Source organism: Poecilia mexicana, unplaced genomic scaffold (genome assembly GCF_051168715.1).
Source record: "Poecilia mexicana isolate PSO_F unplaced genomic scaffold, ASM5116871v1 scaffold_9, whole genome shotgun sequence".
Lineage (NCBI taxonomy): Eukaryota > Metazoa > Chordata > Actinopteri > Cyprinodontiformes > Poeciliidae > Poecilia > Poecilia mexicana.
The window spans coordinates 17491705-17508784 of NW_028263378.1; the positions used below are offsets into that span (position 1 = coordinate 17491705).

The window sequence follows — 17080 nt, forward strand, 5'->3', positions numbered from 1 at the left end:
ACATCTCCTTAACCTTCAAAGTTGGAACTGGACATGACATGTTTATCAATCAATGGTCAACTGTCTAATTTTAATTTCAGAAAGCCTTGTTTTTTCTCTCTCTTTCAAAGTGTGTTTTCTGCCTTAGGGAGGAAATTGGTATCACAATTTGCTCCGTAGAAGTGCCGTAAATTGCATTGTTTTAAAATAATTATTTTGAAACTAAAAGTCAGGCTTAATTTCTAAATATTTTCAGGAAAAAAGTCAGTTCCTTACAGTCAAATAATTTTAAAGTCGGGCCTGAGGTAACACCACTGTTACTATGAGGAAAAACACAAACTTACAGGATTTATATCAACGCGGTGAGCGTTAATTGGATGTGTGGGGTTTGATAATAGGCCAATAGAAAATAAACTTAACGACCTCCTCTCTCTTCTTTGTAACTGGCTAAACTTCAGAAGTACCCTTGGTGACGATAGCCTCTACACGTCTGATTGGTTCCCGAATTTGACGGAGTGGTTCCAGCCAATCAGAAAGCAGGTTGTGTGTAACTCATGGTATAACCGTAAAGAAGGCAAAGGAAACTGCTGCTCTTTCGTGTGAATGCACAGAGAACGTCTAGTAGCGAAACCGGTTCAGCTCATTTAACATTTAGCTAGAATTTCTATATTTATTACCAGTAAACCAGGTGGACGACCATGGCTTCGGGAGGGGAGTAAGTATATACAATCTACAGATTTGCTCAAAAGCGTCTTTTTGTTGCAGTGGCAGCTAACTATTACCCTTTAAAGGTCTAACGTTCAGAATGCTAATACATGACGAATTTGCTAGCATGAGAGCTAATGAGGTCAGTTACTTCATCCTCCGCAGTATTTTCCGTATTTTAAACACTTACTACCAGTTGTATGTTGGCTTCTTTATTTGTTATTAAACTGTTGTCACCACACACGGTTCTTCCTGGTCGGTTAACGGTATTCACTAGCTCAGTTGTATGACTTCACAAAGCGCAGTCATCGCTACTCGAATGCTAACTTTAGCTTAGCACTGTCAAGGCCAAAGCCATCCACGATCACATTGAAAATTGGCCTATTCACCGGTCCTGGTTACTCATTATTTAGAGTTCGTATTAAAAAGTGAAAACATTATATTTCAGCTGTCCAGCTTGTCAAAAGTTTACCCGACAAGCTAACAATTCTACGGGACCAAACGGTTAATAATGTTGCGACGAACTGCTATGCTAAACGGTGCACCAACGCAGGCTAATTCAATTTAGGCGATCGGCAAGCCTTTATGGATCTATTCAGTTAGAATAAAACTCTTGAAATTAGCTATCTGATTACAGCATGCACAAGGTTAAATTGAGATTTGACCAGTCGCCATGTAATTTTAATGGGATTTCTTAAAAGGACCGAGCTTGCTAACAAAGTTTTTTTCCTCAGATTCTTTTGCTGTGTCATCTGCGTTCCCCTGCTCACCAGCCGGTTAGCTCCAGGCTAGCGTTAGCATGCTGTCAACGTAAAAAGGAAACTACCAAAATATTCCGCGAAGTTTCTAGAAAATGGCGACATTTTTAATTTAGCTTTGTGTGGTCTTATGACTGTAGAAAAGTATTATTGAATTTTCTGTGCGTAACGTAATATGGTGGTTGTTGGGATGTTGTGCAAATGACCTGTTTGCTCGTATCAATACAACGTGGGCCACATAGCTTTAGTAGGATTGTCTTTTACAGAAATGTAAACAGTTTCTCACAGAGGCAAATTAACATCCTTCTTATGCGTCTCTTTTATATATTTGGACAATGAGGTAAAACTGAAACCAGGCATTTGTTTAAAAAGAAAAACATCTCAATTATAACACATTTCTTACCAGTTGGCATTGTCTAATCAACAGGCTCAGGTTGCTCTGCATGTAATTAGAATAGAGTATATGATTTATTAGTAGTATTTTATAAGTTAAATTGCTCTGAGTGGAATTTGAACTGAAATTGGATTGGGTAGAGCTGGATCTTTTTATAAAGTGGTTTGAGATTCCAGCTCAGATTTATTGTGTGTGATGCTGAATAAATAAGCTGGCCAAAATAAAACAAAATCTGTACCACTTTAAAGAATTTAAACCAAAAACTACATTTAAAAGACATTGTATTTGGAGACGTAATGTGCTGGTCCTCTCACCATTTTGCTGTCTTGGCTTTGTACCAGACTTTTGGGTACAAACGGAGGACTCCTGGTCAATATTTCTTTTTTTATTGACCTTTTTAATTACTGAAACAACTCCATGTGAATTTTATTTTATTTTTTTAGTATTAATAATTTGTTTTGTCATAAAAATGCTTCAATTACACAAAGGAATTGTATTTTATTCTAAACAGTTTTACATTGTCTTCCTATTTAGTTTGATTCTAATTCCTTTTTGGAAGTTGACTTGCCTAAGATCTGGAAGTTTATGACTAAATATCAAACAAAATAACACAATTTCCTCAATGTATATTGTAAGAAATAGATTTTAATTGTCAAAATCAGTATGAAACATCCCTTTGGCAGTCGTACATGATCGGTGAGAAACATTACACAATTTTCTATCAGGTAAACGTTTGAATACGAAATGGCCAGGACCCAAAAGAAGTCGTATACCATGAAGATTCTGGTACACACAATGCTTTAATTTGCATCCATTTGGGGATGTTTCATACCAGTCATTGAGCCCAGATGTGATTAGAACTAGGGGTGGAGCATTTGGATTTACAGTGTTATAGCAATGGTTTCACAAAATATAACAATAAAATGCTAAGAACTACTTACTTCTATTTTATATAACTGCATGGCTGTGTTAGAGCAATCATAGCCCCACAAACACAAATGCTGCTCTTGAAAAACATAACTATTTATTAAATCAAGTTACTGATTTATTAACTTGATTTAATTAATATTTTCAACTTTGATATACGATACTGTCTTTGAACAAATAGTACAAATATTAATTAGAATTTATCATGACAATTATAAATCAAAATTTTTACATCCCAAACAATACACAATAAAATAAATGCCCACCCCTAATCAGAACCCTAATCAGTGTTATCGTTTGCAGAAAATAAGGCACAATTGATTTTAAATTGCCTGGGGAGAGGGAAGTCTGGGCCTCCCTTCTGAAGCTGCTGCCCCCTCGACCCGACCCCTGATAAGCGGCAGAAAATGGATGGATGGATTGAATTTGAAGATTTTGTCTGAATTGATGTTCAAACTTAATCAAAAATGCCAGAACACAATGATTAACAGTCCTTTGTACAATATTATTATAGATGTAATCTGAATGGTTTTTATTTACTGGAACAAAATGGAATTAGGTTGGGATGAAAAGACAAAAAACTGATTCGACCTTGAGCCAACCAAATATGGCACTAGGCTTTGCAAATCGCCATGTTTTCACGCTGGAGGTATTCTGTATGAAAACTGAAAAAAAAATTACCATGTTGTTGCCATTGACTTTAAGTGAAAATTTTATTTTCTGCATAAACATCTGAGTATTTTGTTATTTATTTAAAAAGGCCGTTATGCTGAGGAGTAAGATTCTTTAGTTTGACCCTTTCCTCCGTTTCTCCTCTGTAGATCCAAAAATGATGACCTACAAACTGCTATTCTGAAGCAAAAGAGCAGACCCAACAGACTGATTGTTGATGAATCCATCAATGAAGACAACAGCGTGGTCTCTCTTTCTCAGGTAATCATTGAGAGGCTTTCCGCCCACTCCACAGCTGGAGAAACAAAGTCCGATCCCGATATGGTGAGATTCAGAAAAATGCGAGCACTTCATCAATTCAGTGTTTTGTGTCTTAGGCCAAGATGGACGAACTGCAGCTCTTCCGTGGCGACACAGTTCTGATGAAGGGGAAGAAGAGGCGGGAGACAGTGTGCATCGTGCTCTCAGATGACACCTGCTCCGACGAGAAGGTCCGGATGAACAGGGTGGTCCGCAACAACCTGAGGGTCCGTCTTGGTGACGTCATCAGGTGAGGGAAAGCAGATTCTTGTCCAACTTTCACCTACATACATGTGTGAGTGTTAAGCCATGCTAAGTATAATGTCTTCCTCAGCATTCAGCCCTGTCCTGATGTGAAGTACGGAAAGAGGATTCATGTCCTCCCTATAGACGACACCGTGGAGGGCATCACTGGCAACCTGTTTGAAGTCTACCTGAAGCCATACTTTCTGGAGGCTTACAGACCGATCCGCAAAGGTGACTTCCACACCCCGTTGTTGCTTTTAACCTGTACAGATATAAGTCGACATGTAACTTATTCCCCCCACCCCTCCTTTGACTTGTAAAGGTGATATTTTCCTGGTCAGAGGTGGCATGAGAGCCGTGGAGTTCAAGGTAGTGGAGACCGATCCATCCCCCTACTGCATAGTTGCTCCCGACACAGTCATTCACTGTGAGGGTGAGCCGATCAGGAGAGAGGTACGAACACACTCGTCCATACGTTTTAATTTCTTATAAATGACGTGAAAACTAAAATGTTGAGTCTTCCACCTGCAGGATGAGGAGGAGTCCCTGAATGAAGTGGGCTATGATGACATTGGAGGAGTTAGGAAGCAGTTGGCTCAGATCAAAGAGATGGTGGAGCTGCCTCTCAGACATCCTGCACTGTTCAAGGCCATTGGAGTCAAGGTCAGGCACGCACTTGGTTTATTTATTTTTTCTTATTCAAATATGGTGCAAAACTTGACCTTTTTTATTATAACTGCAAACTGGAATTCAAACATGTGACAGATTGATTAGAGTTTATTTGATCTTTCAAAAAAGCCTCTTAAACCTTTATATCACTAGGAGACTTGAGTTTAGTGAAATGTATTCAATTAATTTATTCTTGGAATGAAGTTAGATTTTGAGAAAGATGTAGTCTTCAAATGTTTCTGCCCTTCCAGCCCCCACGTGGCATTCTTCTATATGGACCACCTGGAACTGGAAAAACCTTGATTGCCAGGGCTGTGGCCAACGAAACAGGAGCTTTCTTTTTCCTAATCAACGGTGTGTACACTTGGCAACATTTCTGTTTTGAAAGATGCTTGTATATAGTAGAAATTCTGCCTCTAAAATGGAGCCTTGATTTCATGCTTTCAGGCCCTGAGATCATGAGTAAACTGGCTGGAGAGAGTGAGAGTAACCTGAGAAAGGCCTTTGAGGAAGCGGAGAAGAATGCTCCTGCCATCATCTTTATTGATGAACTTGATGCAATTGCTCCAAAGAGAGAGAAGGTGAGTGCAAAGTGCTGCAAGGCCTGCCTAATAGATTTCAAAACCTTTTTAGAGCTTGCAATAGACTGAAAGTGCACAGTGATTAATCTGTAGAACATTCTTGTTCATTATACATGGCTATATTTCGCTGCTACTGTAAAATCTGTTTCAACATTCCAGCATTGTGTGTTTTGTGTTTGTTGTCCAGACTCATGGAGAGGTGGAGAGGCGCATAGTTTCTCAGCTGCTGACTCTTATGGACGGCCTGAAACAGAGAGCTCATGTGATCGTCATGGCAGCCACCAACAGACCCAACAGCATTGATCCAGCTCTCAGGAGATTTGGTAAATCTTTTGTGTTTTTTTTCTCATGCAGATATGCGAGTTAATTTGAGGGTTTTTTTTAAGCTGTGCTTCTGTTGGTTTGTAGTGATTACAGCTGGTGTAGCAAGTACTCGTTTCCTCTTAAATCCTATGGCAAATGCTGTTCTGTGTATCCTGGTTGCTTGTGTATATTTTCTCTATAATGAACATGAACTCTGTTTAAATAATTGCCACATCAAAATGGTCATCTTACTACCTGACAGTTATATATTGACGGTTTTAAGATGCACTGTGGGCATTATTATACAGATTATTGTCCCTTTGGACTAAGTTTCAGTTTCATTTTAGTAAAAAAAAGATAGGGGGTTTCCTGCAAAACAAAATACTGCATAACAGCACAGGCATTTAGTTTTGTTAGCTCTGGAGATCAGAGCACGCTCCGTCAGTCTCGCCCATCTCTATCCCTCTAGTTCTGCATTTTTAGCATGTGACTTAATGTTTATGACAGGCTTTATGGAGGACGGGATATGGATTTTGCTCAGTTTCAAATGCACATCTTCTACTAGCTCATCTGAGAAAATGGTTTTAAATTACGTTGACACGCATCTCAAATGTTATAATTTTAAAACCACTGAGCGCTTTGCACCGTCTTCCACTTCCAGGACGCTTTGACAGAGAAGTGGACATTGGCATTCCTGATGCGACCGGCAGGTTGGAGATTCTGCAGATTCACACCAAGAACATGAAACTAGCCGACGATGTTGACTTGGAACAGGTTTGTGCACATGATATGACTAACAGAGAGGTGCCTTTTATGTTTATTTGTTTTTTTTTTTCTTTTCTTTTCTTAGATAACTACACCATAAGTACCATTCTGTCATTTATATCCTAACTTTTTGTTCCAATAAACTGGCTAAAATAAACTTGATGCATATGGATAGTTGGTCTAAGCATACTTTGGTATGTCATATTTAAATTTCCCCTACATATTTTATTTGCTTTACAATTGAAATGCATCAGAAAACAAATTAAGCTACATGTTGCAGAAATGTTAGCTTTATTTTTCTTGTCACAAATTAAAACTGGCAAATATGCCATTTTCAATTCTTCTGCCTAAATCCCCACTGTGAAATGGCAAATCCCATCCCAGGAAACCACATAATATTTCTTGGATAGGAAAATATTTCAAAGTAGACATCCTGCTTCAAAGTAAACATTTAAACATGCTAGTTTAAAATGTTTTAAAATAAGCAAAACAACATTTTGCTTGTTTTAAATGAGAGAATATTTGCATATGTGGATGGCTCTAAAAGAACTCCTAATATGCAATTTCCAGTTTTGAAAAATCTGTTTTTAGGAGCTAAAAAGCATTTACTTTTGATCTGAAAAATTAGCCTCATCACTTCTTGTTCTCAGTTTTAGTAGATACGACTGCATATTCAAAAATGTCAGAAATATTTGGTTTTGCTGAAATTGCTGAATTTTAAATATTGTCTTAACTGTGGCGACCTTTTGAACCACAAGCACAGCGCCCTTATTGGGAATATTGATGCTTTTGTTTGCAGGTGGCCAATGAGACCCACGGCCACGTCGGCGCGGATCTGGCAGCTCTCTGCTCCGAGGCTGCCCTGCAGGCCATTAGGAAGAAGATGGACCTGATCGACCTGGAGGACGAGACTATTGATGCTGAAGTCATGAATTCTCTTGCCGTTACCATGGACGACTTCAAGGTAAACCTGTAATCTGATCTCTTCAAATGGAGCTTAGGTGCCTCAGTTGGCCAGTAATGGCCGTCTTTGTCGATACTAACTCGGTCAACGCTGTGTTGCAGTGGGCTCTGAGCCAGAGCAACCCATCAGCTCTGAGGGAGACGGTTGTTGAGGTTCCCAATATCACCTGGGACGATATTGGAGGTCTGGAAGACGTCAAGAGAGAGCTGCAGGAGCTGGTGCAGGTATGAGAGAGATTATGCCAGAAAGGGGTTCTTTACTCTTTTCAAACTTGGTATTTTCTTACTGTAACACTGTTGTCTCTTTGTGCACAATTCAGTACCCTGTGGAGCATCCAGACAAGTTCCTGAAGTTTGGCATGACCCCATCCAAGGGTGTGCTTTTCTACGGTCCTCCTGGTTGTGGTAAGACTCTGCTGGCCAAAGCCATTGCCAATGAGTGCCAGGCAAACTTCATCTCCATCAAAGGACCTGAACTGCTCACCATGTGGTTTGGAGAATCTGAGGCTAATGTCAGAGAGATCTTCGACAAGGTAAGTTGCTTTTTTCCCCCCCAGGTCAGACAATTTAAATCTAAGACTTCAGAGGAACGGTCTTTAAAGTCAGTTTCCATGTCAAAATAAATGCATAAAAAAAGAAAACTGAGTATAAATAAAGGTTGCATTAGACTTTTTTTTTTTCCATATATAACAAATGTAGCGCTTCTCATGTTGACATATTCACATCTTAATTGGATATTTTGTTAAATGTAATTACAACCCCTGGCAAAAAGTATGGAATCACCAGTGTTGGATGAGCACTCATTCAGACATTTCATGCTGTAAAACAAACTCGGATCAAAAACATGACACAATATTAAGGTCATTCCAAAGTGCAACTTGTTGGCTTTCAGGAACACTCAAAGAAATGAAGAGAAAACATTGTGGAAGTGAGTGAATGATACTTTTATTGACCAAACACAGGGAAATAAATATGGAATCACTCAATTCTGAGGAAAAAAGTATGGAATCATGAAAAACACATAAACAAAAGACCATTCAAAATACATCACTAGTATTTAGTTGCACCATCTTTGGCTTTTATAACAGCTTTTAGTCTCTGAGGCATGGACTTGATGAGGGACAAACAGTATTTGGTGCCTACTCTCTTTGATAGCAGTTGCCAGATCAGCTTTGCAGGTTGGAGCCTTCTTGTGGAACATTTTTTTCAATCTCCACCACAGGTTTTCTATTGGGTTGAGATCTGGACTATTTGCAGGCCATGACATCGACTGAATGTGTCTTTCTTCAAGGAATGCCTTCACTGTTTTTGCCCTATGGCACGATGCATTGTCATCTTGGAAAATCATTTCATCATCTCCAAACATCTGTTCAATTGAAGGGATGAGAAAACTGTCCAAAATGTCAATGTAAACTTGTGCATTGATAGAAGAATTAACCACAGTCATCTCCCCAGTGCCTTTGCCTGACATGCAGCCCCATATCATCAAGGACTGTGGAAATTTGGTTGTTTTCTTCAGGCAGGCCTCTTCATAAATCTCACTGGAACGGCACCAAACAAAAGTTCCAGCATCATCACCTTGTCCAATGCAGATTCTTGACTCATCACTGAAGACAACTTTCATCCAGTCATCCACAGTCCATGATTGCCTCTCCTTAGCCCATCGGAATCTTGTTCTTTTATGGTTAGGTGTCAATGCTGGTTTTCATTTAGCTTTCCTGTATTGAAATCCCACCTCCTTTAGGCAATTTCTTACGGTTCGGTCACATACATTGACTCCAGCTTCCTCCCATTTATGCTTCATCTGTTTAGTTGTACTTTTTTGGTTTTCAAGACAAATGACCTTTAGTTGTTTGTCTTGACGCTTTAATGTCTTTCTTGGTCTACCAGTACGCTTGGCTTTAACAACCATTCCATGCTGTTTGTGTTTGGACCATATCTTGGATACAGCTGACTGTGAACAGCCCACATCTTTAGCAACCATGCGTGAAGGGTTACCTTCTTCAAGAAGTTTCACAATCCTCTCTTTTGTTTCAAGGGACATTTCTCTTGTTGGAGTCATGGTTCTCGCCACTCCACTTCGTCCAGCAGCCCTCCAAGGTGTCATGACTGCAGGTGTTTTGAACTGCACACTAACGGGCACATCTAATCTGGGGCAGGTGTCCATTTAGGGAAAGGAAATAGACTGGGTGTGTCCTTTTTTCTACCTCCAATTTGAGTGATTCCATACTTTTTTCCTCAGAATTGAGTGATTCCATATTTATTTCCCTGTGTTTGGTCAATAAAAGTATCATTCATTGACTTCCACAATGTTTTCTCTTCATTTCTTTGAGTGTTCCTGAAAGCCAACAAGTTGCACTTTGGAATGACCTTAATATTGTATCATGTTTTTGATCCGAGTTTGTTTTACAGCATGAAATGTCTGAATGAGTGCTCATCCAAGACTGGTGATTCCATACTTTTTGCCAGGGGTTGTATTTTGTTTATAGAAGATGGTTACTTGGGCAGAAAACAAATGGCTCTGAAACACAATGTGGATGTTTGTAGGGGAATAGTTGTTCAGATGGATGAGAGAATCTGCAGATGAACTTTAAACGTTTCACAGTTTTGACGGCGTCGTGATTTTTAATAAATTTTTTCAACTGGGCCTGTTTTGTTACGAACTCTTTATTTATTAACTTTCACAAGTTGATTAAGTTAATGAAATGCTTAGCTTTGTTCTAAACTTATTTTTAGTTTTGGATAATTTTGTTTAGATTTGACAAAATGAGGTGTCAACAATTTTCAAGAGAAGCAGACTTTGTCATAAAACATGTTCTGGTTCCCTTCACCATCAGAAACCGGCGCCAACATGGTGTTTTATGAGTCATACAACATGCAAATGACGTATTCATGTTCTCAGTGTCCCCAAGTATATTCGGTATATTAAATTTGAGTATGAATACATACAGAATTTTCAAATATAAAATAAACTCTGCCAGCGACTTTCTTCTTAAAACCGTTGTCCTCGTGTCTTCAGGCTCGTCAGGCTGCTCCGTGTGTCCTCTTCTTCGACGAGTTGGACTCCATAGCTAAGGCTCGCGGCGGCAACGTCGGCGACGGTGGCGGAGCTGCCGACCGTGTGATCAACCAGATCCTGACCGAGATGGACGGCATGTCGAGCAAGAAGAACGTCTTCATCATCGGCGCCACCAACAGACCAGACATCATCGACCCGGCCATCCTGAGACCTGGCCGTCTGGATCAGCTCATCTACATCCCCCTGCCAGACGAGAAGAGCAGGATCAGCATCCTGAAGGCCAACCTGCGCAAGAGTCCCATCAGCAAGGTGACTGCGCCGTCTGCCATCGTTTATGGTCCATTTACTTGCATGGTTGAGTTGAGTGTAATGATGCTGCATTGTATTCTAGTAAATTCCTCTTAAATAACTTTCAGTCAAGTTTATTTGTATAGCACATTCCAGTAACAAGGCAGTTCAAAGTGCTTTACATCATAAAAACATAGTCGTAAACATCACCAATAGAGAAGCCAGTAACAAGCATTACATTTTGTGGGGTGTCGTCATCAGAATCGATGCACATTAAATGATCAATACACAGCAAACTTTAACTTTTATGTGTTTAGGAGAGACTTTTTTTTTTTTTTTTTTTTTTTAAGGCTTACTGTATGAAATCAGACCCAAAACGAGATATTAAACGATTTTTGTTTTTATTTTTTTCCCTGAAGGATGTGGACTTGGACTTCTTGGCTAAGATGACCAACGGCTTCTCCGGCGCTGATCTCACAGAGATCTGCCAGCGGGCCTGTAAGCTCGCCATCCGAGAGAGCATCGAGAACGAGATCCGCAGAGAGCGGGAGAGGCAGACGAACCCATCGGCCATGGTCAGTGCTCTGTGAGGCGGAGCGTCTGCTCCCTGCTGCTCCTGAACGCTTCATGAACTCATCCATCTCTGTCCTTGTAGGAGGTAGAAGAGGACGACCCCGTGCCAGAGATCAGGAAGGACCACTTTGAAGAAGCGATGCGGTTTGCCCGTCGCTCTGTCAGCGACAACGACATCCGCAAATACGAGATGTTTGCTCAGACACTGCAGCAGAGCCGAGGCTTTGGCAGCTTCAGGTACGCTTTCTGATGGCTTTTACTTATTTATGCCTCTTAGGAGATTTGTTCTTATTGTAGGGCATAAAGAGATTGATGAGTAATTGGCACATTATCTGGCAACCACAGCTATCATTACAAAAGATATCCTTAATCAACAAATTGCTACATCTTTAAATTCTGTTTTATTAGGAGTACAATCCCAATCAGTTTACGTTCTGACTCAGTTTATTTGAAATGATTTGATCCTGGAGCTGAACATCTTTCTTCTTCTCCTCCCTCCCAGGTTTCCCTCCAGCGCTGCAGGAGGCAGCGGTCCAAGTCATGGCTCTGGTGGAACTGGTAGTGGTCCAGTGTTCAACGAAGATAATGACGATGATCTTTATGGATAAATGCCTACTGCCCCACAGTGGTTGGTCCTGGGATCACACCTGTACAAATTCTCACCAGATTCCACATTTTTAGGACTTTGTGCTTCTTTCATGTGTTCCCTTTCTTTTTTTTTTTTTTCTTTTTTTTGTCTTTATTTTGTATAATTTCTCTTGGAGACAGCATGTATCCACTTGGTTTGCCCTGACTTTGATGTGGGTGGGGGACTGGGATGACGAAAATGGAAGGTGAGTGACTGCAAACGAGGGTCAGAGAAGGTGGGGTTGGCATTTTTTCTTTCTTTTTTTTTTTTTTTTCAGTGGCTTCATTGTCAGTATATCTCAAAAAATACAGGAATGGCTATAGTGATGGGGATTTCTGCTAGACTCTGAATGAAAAACATTGATGACTTTTTTTTTTCTTTTTTTAAATAAACAGTAGCATATAATGTATTACAAATTTGTCAAGGTTATGTTGTTGCAAATAAAATCTCACTAAATGGAGGCGTTACTAAGGTCTCTGCTGTTTGTTTAGATTAGTTTAAGGGTTTTTAAGGCTTGGCTAAGATTGTCCTTAGGGTTCCATGTCCTTTGCTATTTTTTGCTCTCTTTGTTTTAACAAGTACACAATCGGCACAGTCATCCATCAGGAACTTTGGGGTTAAGCTTAAAAAAAGCTCAGTTCTGCTTTAGAGACCCTGAGTTAATATTCCAGCAGAACTTGGTTCCTCCTTACTTTCAATATGGTGTAACAGGAGGCTGTTCGTGATGCAAGTTGAACTTTTCTAACACTGCAGAACATCAGGCTAATCATCTCCATGCTACTTGCCACTGATGCAATAATTCACGTGAAAGGAGAACCAACCAATACTGTGGAGGGCATGGACATATTTTTGTAGGTTTACATTTTGGTGCTAACATTCCTTGGTTTTAATGTGATATTCAACGTTTCGGGGGGAATTTAATTCACTGGAAGTTATAACCAAAAGGTACAGGAACGATCTAGAACTAGATCTCTATCACTGAGTAATGAAACCGAGTTGGATCGTGTGAGTCTTTAAATAACTGAGGCAGTTCTGTCTTTGGCCACATAGTGTCGCTCTCGTCATAACCTTTTTTTTTTGTTTTATGAACGTCAAACTAAACATGTTTTCAATAAATTTTGTGAACGCGTCACAGGGGAAGAAATGGACGACACCAATTCTGATTGAGGTTCAGTTTAATTTATTTTTCCATGTCATCTATTTGAGAATCACCTTTAATGCGTTTCTTGAAGGCTCAGTACGGATCATGGAAGGGAAAGTGAGGATGTTCTCCATCCCGCCACACTTTCTTGCCATCCTTCTGTAGAAACAAAAATAAATATATTCTCACAGAGGTTTTTTTTTTTTAATACATCTGCTACTTCAGTCCTGCATGGAGAGTCGTAACCATGTCATTAGGATTTATTTCTGGATTTCTAGCAGTAATGTCTCACCTCCACTGTTGGGATAATAAAACGTGTGTTGCGGTTAAAGGAGTCGATTAGTCTAATGTCTTCTGGAGACAAGGAAAAATCAAACACCCTTAAATTCTCCTGGATCCTGGAGGCCGTCACACTTTTGGGGATACACACCACCCCCCTCTGGACGTTCCACCTGCAGAGTTGGGCGATACAGTCACGTTGCCCACAGTAACATTAGAGGACAGTTAGCTGTGTTGAGAAAAGCGACACTTTGAGGTGTCCTGCCTCACCTGAGTATCACCTGAGCAGGAGATTTCTGGTACCTCTCAGCAATGGCGCCAAGTCGCGGATCTGCCAGCAGACTAGGCTCATCAGGAGAAGCCCAGGGTCTGTCTCCGCTGCCCAGAGGACTGTAGGCTGTCACACAGACCGCTAACGACCTGCAACAGAAGTGAGAGCATGATTTCAGCTGCTCTGAATGCCCCTTACCTAAAGTGTATTTAACTGACCGACAGTGTGACAGGAGGTCTGCTTGAGACAGATAAGGGTGGCACTCCACCTGCAGAAAAAGACAGGAGATGTAGTTTATTCAAACTGACATGAAAATATTAAGTTGCACAGAGCCGGTCTAAGATTTTATGGGGCCTCAAGCAGATTTTTGTTTTGGGAATCCATTTCCAAGAAAACACCAAAATAATATCTCATTAAGCTGATCAAGTGGTTGTGTTCTGAATTTGATGTGGTTTACCAGTAAGTCAACAGTAATACTATGTTTCTGAAATGTTCTGCTTTGCTCTTACATTCTTCATGCCAGCGGTATTTAATGGTGTGCATGAACTGTGACCCCAGCCCAGACAGAAATGGTTAAACTAATTAATGACCGAATTGTTGCATTGGAAAGATTTCACATTAAGCATAAATAAGATTTTTTTATTTATTTACTTTTTTAAATAACCTTTGAAGTGATTTTAAATTTGAGTCATTCCTGACAAAAGTGATGACAGAATTTAAAGTTTTGAGATTTACATTATAAGAAAAGTAAAAAAAAAAAAAAAAAGTTGGGGTCTTTCCAGGGTAACAGATTAGTTTGCTTTCTTTGGGTTAGCTCTGGATTTTTAGTTTGCTATATGTTCTGTTTGAACAGCCTTACCTGGTTCACCACAGGTTTGTGCCTGGCAATGGCGATGATGTCATCAATCTGCCTTGCGTTGAAATTAGACAGCCCAATAGCCTTAACCAGACCTTTGTCTACGAGGTTCTCCATGGCCTTCCAAGTATCTCTGTAGTGAGTGTCAGAGTAACAAATACTCCCATCGTCACGTCGAGGCATTAGCTCCTTCCCTCTCCTGAAACATCCACATTTTGTTTTGGCATAGGACTGAATGGTTTTCACCTCAACACTGACTCTAGGGCACATAATACGCACTGGAGGAAGAAGCAACGCTTTGCAGAATGAGCTGCTACTCACTTAAAGGCCATGGGCCAGTGCATGAGGTAGAGATCCAGGTAGGAGAGACCCAGGTGGGTCAGACTGGACCTGCATGCCTCTTCCACATCCTCGGGATCATGTTTGGTGTTCCACAGTTTGGAAGTCACAAACACCTCGTCACGCCGCAGAGCCTGGGGGTCAAGAGGGCAAGTTAGACTTCTGGCGAAACATGTGATTGGTTTTATAAGCTAAGCTAGTGGTTCTCAAACATTTCAGGACAAAAATTGAGTAATTACTAGCTTCGAAACGTCAAAGCTCTGATGAACGTTGTTGCCAGTCATTGGACTGTTTATAATTGTGCTCACTTTTCCAAAATATACAATTGTACATTTCAGTTTTGCTCTTTGGACTTTGGATGCCAGTCAATGCAACATGACTGACATCACTCAAACTTTTAAATAAAATGAAATAAGCTCAACATTTTATGCCACTTGTTTCAGAAAGTGAGACTCGTATAACATAGAATCATCACACTAAAGTAACTTGGACAATCCTATCTGGACCAAAATGGGAAATCATTTAATGTTGGACGGTGGGAAGAAAATGGCCATCTTTGTTTTTAAACTTTGTAAGAAAACATCTGATTTCAATTGATACTGAATAATCTCAGTTATTTATTTTGCTGTATTTAAATGACAGTAGTTTGATGCCAACGGATTATTTAATTTGAATGTAAAAAACTTTTTTTTAAACACAGAACATTTTCAAAATCGTCTTATCTGTTATGGGGTAATTTTTAGAACCAAGGGCCAAGCTGAGTTTAGGAAACCTTTTAGACTGAGATGCAACGTTTTAAACTTGCTTCACTCTGAGAGAAAAAAAACAAAAACGAACCCAATTCCACTTAGACAAGTGATTCAGTGAGTCATAGCAGTTGAATAAACTGACAAGGCCAATAAAATACTGATGAAGTACAAAAGGAAGAAGAAATCACAGCTCCTCACCTTCCCTGGACCCACCCGAAGAGCCAAAGCATCTCCAACCTCCTGTTCGTTGCCGTACACGGCCGCACAGTCGATATGTCTGTAGCCACCGTCTAAAGCTGCCAGCACTGCCTGCTTCACCTGGCGAGTACATAGTAACACTCAAGCAACATCCAAGACCATCTTTTGGCTTAGTCTGTTAAATCTGGGTGATTTTGCATTGCTCTACCTGACCTGGAGCGCTCTTCCACGTGCCGAGCCCAACCAGAGGCATCCTCTGCCCCGACGAGAGAGTCACAAAAGTGCTCATGTTTCACGACCCAAACGGAGGACAAGCGAGTGCGTGAGGGCTCCTCTTAACTCCTGTGGGAGTGGGCGCAGTGATTATCCGGTCATGATGACTGTGTTAATACTCTGTTACTGATTATCATCTGGATTCATTAACTCTGCCCTGCAGCGGTGTTGTATGACGTTTCAGTGGATTTCACATAATACAGAAACTTATGACAGAGCAGATGCCGTTTCACATGCAGGGCAAACTAAATATTTACTGACCCCACTTACTGTTTCGAGCTCGCTCTACCCTCAAAGTAGATCTTCTCAGAGGATTCATAAACCCTCTGTGAACCCAACCTTACCACTAGAAATAGCTGACACAGCTATACGCCATTAGTCACAGCGCAATGTAGCTGCAGCTGACCTCCAGGTTGAGTAATCATCGGCAACATCCTTACCTCCCATGTGCTGCACACAATTTGTTCATTAACCACAACTCCAGTTTCACGTGATTTTTTGTCTGTCTTGCACGAAGAAGTGGGCCTGACCGCCTCCTGATCTGGCTGCAGGCCAGAGTGTAATCCACTAAAACTGTCCCAGTAATTAAAGTATTGACCTTTTCTGTTCCCACCTGAGATCGCTCCAAAAGGGTCCGATGAGGCTCTTGCGTCCGAATGAATTTTTGTCAAGTTGAGGTCAAAGTGTGTGTTTACCTATCACTGATGGAAAATGTCCAAACTCCACTTTGCTCAGAGATACCAGAGACACGCAGAGTGGATAAAAAAAAGCTGTCTTGGCTCTGTTTGTTGTATTGATAGCAGATTGACGTATTTGTATGTTTGTTTCTGGAACCAGTTTCTGCTAGAAATATCCAATATAGAAATGTATCTTCCTGTGAGGAGTGACAAATTTTTTTTTTTTTTTTTTTTTTTTTGTCACAGCTCAAAATTTTCGATAATCAAACTGATTTTATGGATGCCATTTTTGTTCAGTTTCCTTCATACTGTTGAATCATGAACTCTGACCTTTACTGGGGAAAACAAGGTCTGCAGTGCTGTAGATGTTGTTCTGAGTTTGTTGGATTAGTTGTTGATGTAAAGTCGGGGTATCTTTTGGCAGCCTTGTCCCTCATTCGTAAAGTTTTGATTCTGTGTTTTGTGCTTAGAAGGAAACATTCTACCCCGTTTATTGAGCCATGTCAAAACTCCCCAATATTACACTG

At 40.4% G+C, this 17080-nt stretch overlaps 2 protein-coding genes across 3 annotated transcripts; one reads left to right on the plus strand and one right to left on the minus strand.

Annotated features, from left to right (window-relative positions):
- The first annotated feature begins 535 nt into the window (after positions 1-535).
- vcp (valosin containing protein) lies at positions 536-12237 on the plus strand. Its single transcript, XM_014992257.2, has 17 exons — positions 536-694; positions 3585-3696; positions 3813-3985; positions 4070-4212; positions 4304-4434; positions 4513-4644; positions 4902-5004; positions 5098-5231; positions 5419-5554; positions 6196-6308; positions 7099-7263; positions 7365-7487; positions 7583-7795; positions 10282-10590; positions 10989-11144; positions 11225-11379; positions 11645-12237. Exons 1-17 carry the CDS (start codon positions 678-680, stop codon positions 11748-11750), a joined length of 2421 nt encoding a protein of 806 aa, XP_014847743.1. The 5' UTR covers positions 536-677; the 3' UTR covers positions 11751-12237.
- Positions 12238-12933: 696 nt separating this feature from the next.
- On the minus strand, positions 12934-17018 carry akr1a1a (aldo-keto reductase family 1, member A1a (aldehyde reductase)). 2 transcript variants are annotated; one of them, XM_088008897.1, is made up of 9 exons: positions 16490-17018; positions 15812-15945; positions 15604-15723; positions 14639-14790; positions 14321-14516; positions 13680-13729; positions 13461-13610; positions 13204-13363; positions 12934-13070 (listed from the first exon to the last, which is right to left on the minus strand). In XM_088008897.1, the coding sequence occupies exons 2-9, from the start codon at positions 15890-15892 to the stop codon at positions 13005-13007; spliced, it is 975 nt and encodes a 324-aa protein (XP_087865023.1). In that variant the 5' UTR covers positions 15893-15945; positions 16490-17018; the 3' UTR covers positions 12934-13004. The 2 variants fall into 2 exon arrangements, with proteins under 2 accessions (XP_087865023.1, XP_087865022.1); XM_088008896.1 differs by lacking the exon at positions 16490-17018 and adding an exon at positions 16317-16463.
- Between the last annotated feature and the right edge of the window lie 62 nt (positions 17019-17080).

What these genes read in the sequence shown, in the direction of transcription:
- akr1a1a (XM_088008897.1), bottom strand. Translation starts at nt 15,892, where the DNA reads ATGAGCACTTTTGTGACTCTCTCGTCGGGGCAGAGGATGCCTCTGGTT. An exon ending in GGAAGAGCGCTCCAGGTCAG is followed by an intron (nt 15,724 to 15,811) that starts GTAGAGCAATGC and finishes TGTACTCGCCAG; the next exon opens with GTGAAGCAGGCAGTGCTGGC. An exon ending in CACTGGCCCATGGCCTTTAA is followed by an intron (nt 14,517 to 14,638) that starts GTGAGTAGCAGC and finishes TGGATGTTTCAG; the next exon opens with GAGAGGGAAGGAGCTAATGC.
- vcp (XM_014992257.2), top strand. An exon ending in CGTCTTGGTGACGTCATCAG is followed by an intron (nt 3,986 to 4,069) that starts GTGAGGGAAAGC and finishes TGTCTTCCTCAG; the next exon opens with CATTCAGCCCTGTCCTGATG. An exon ending in GTGAGCCGATCAGGAGAGAG is followed by an intron (nt 4,435 to 4,512) that starts GTACGAACACAC and finishes TTCCACCTGCAG; the next exon opens with GATGAGGAGGAGTCCCTGAA.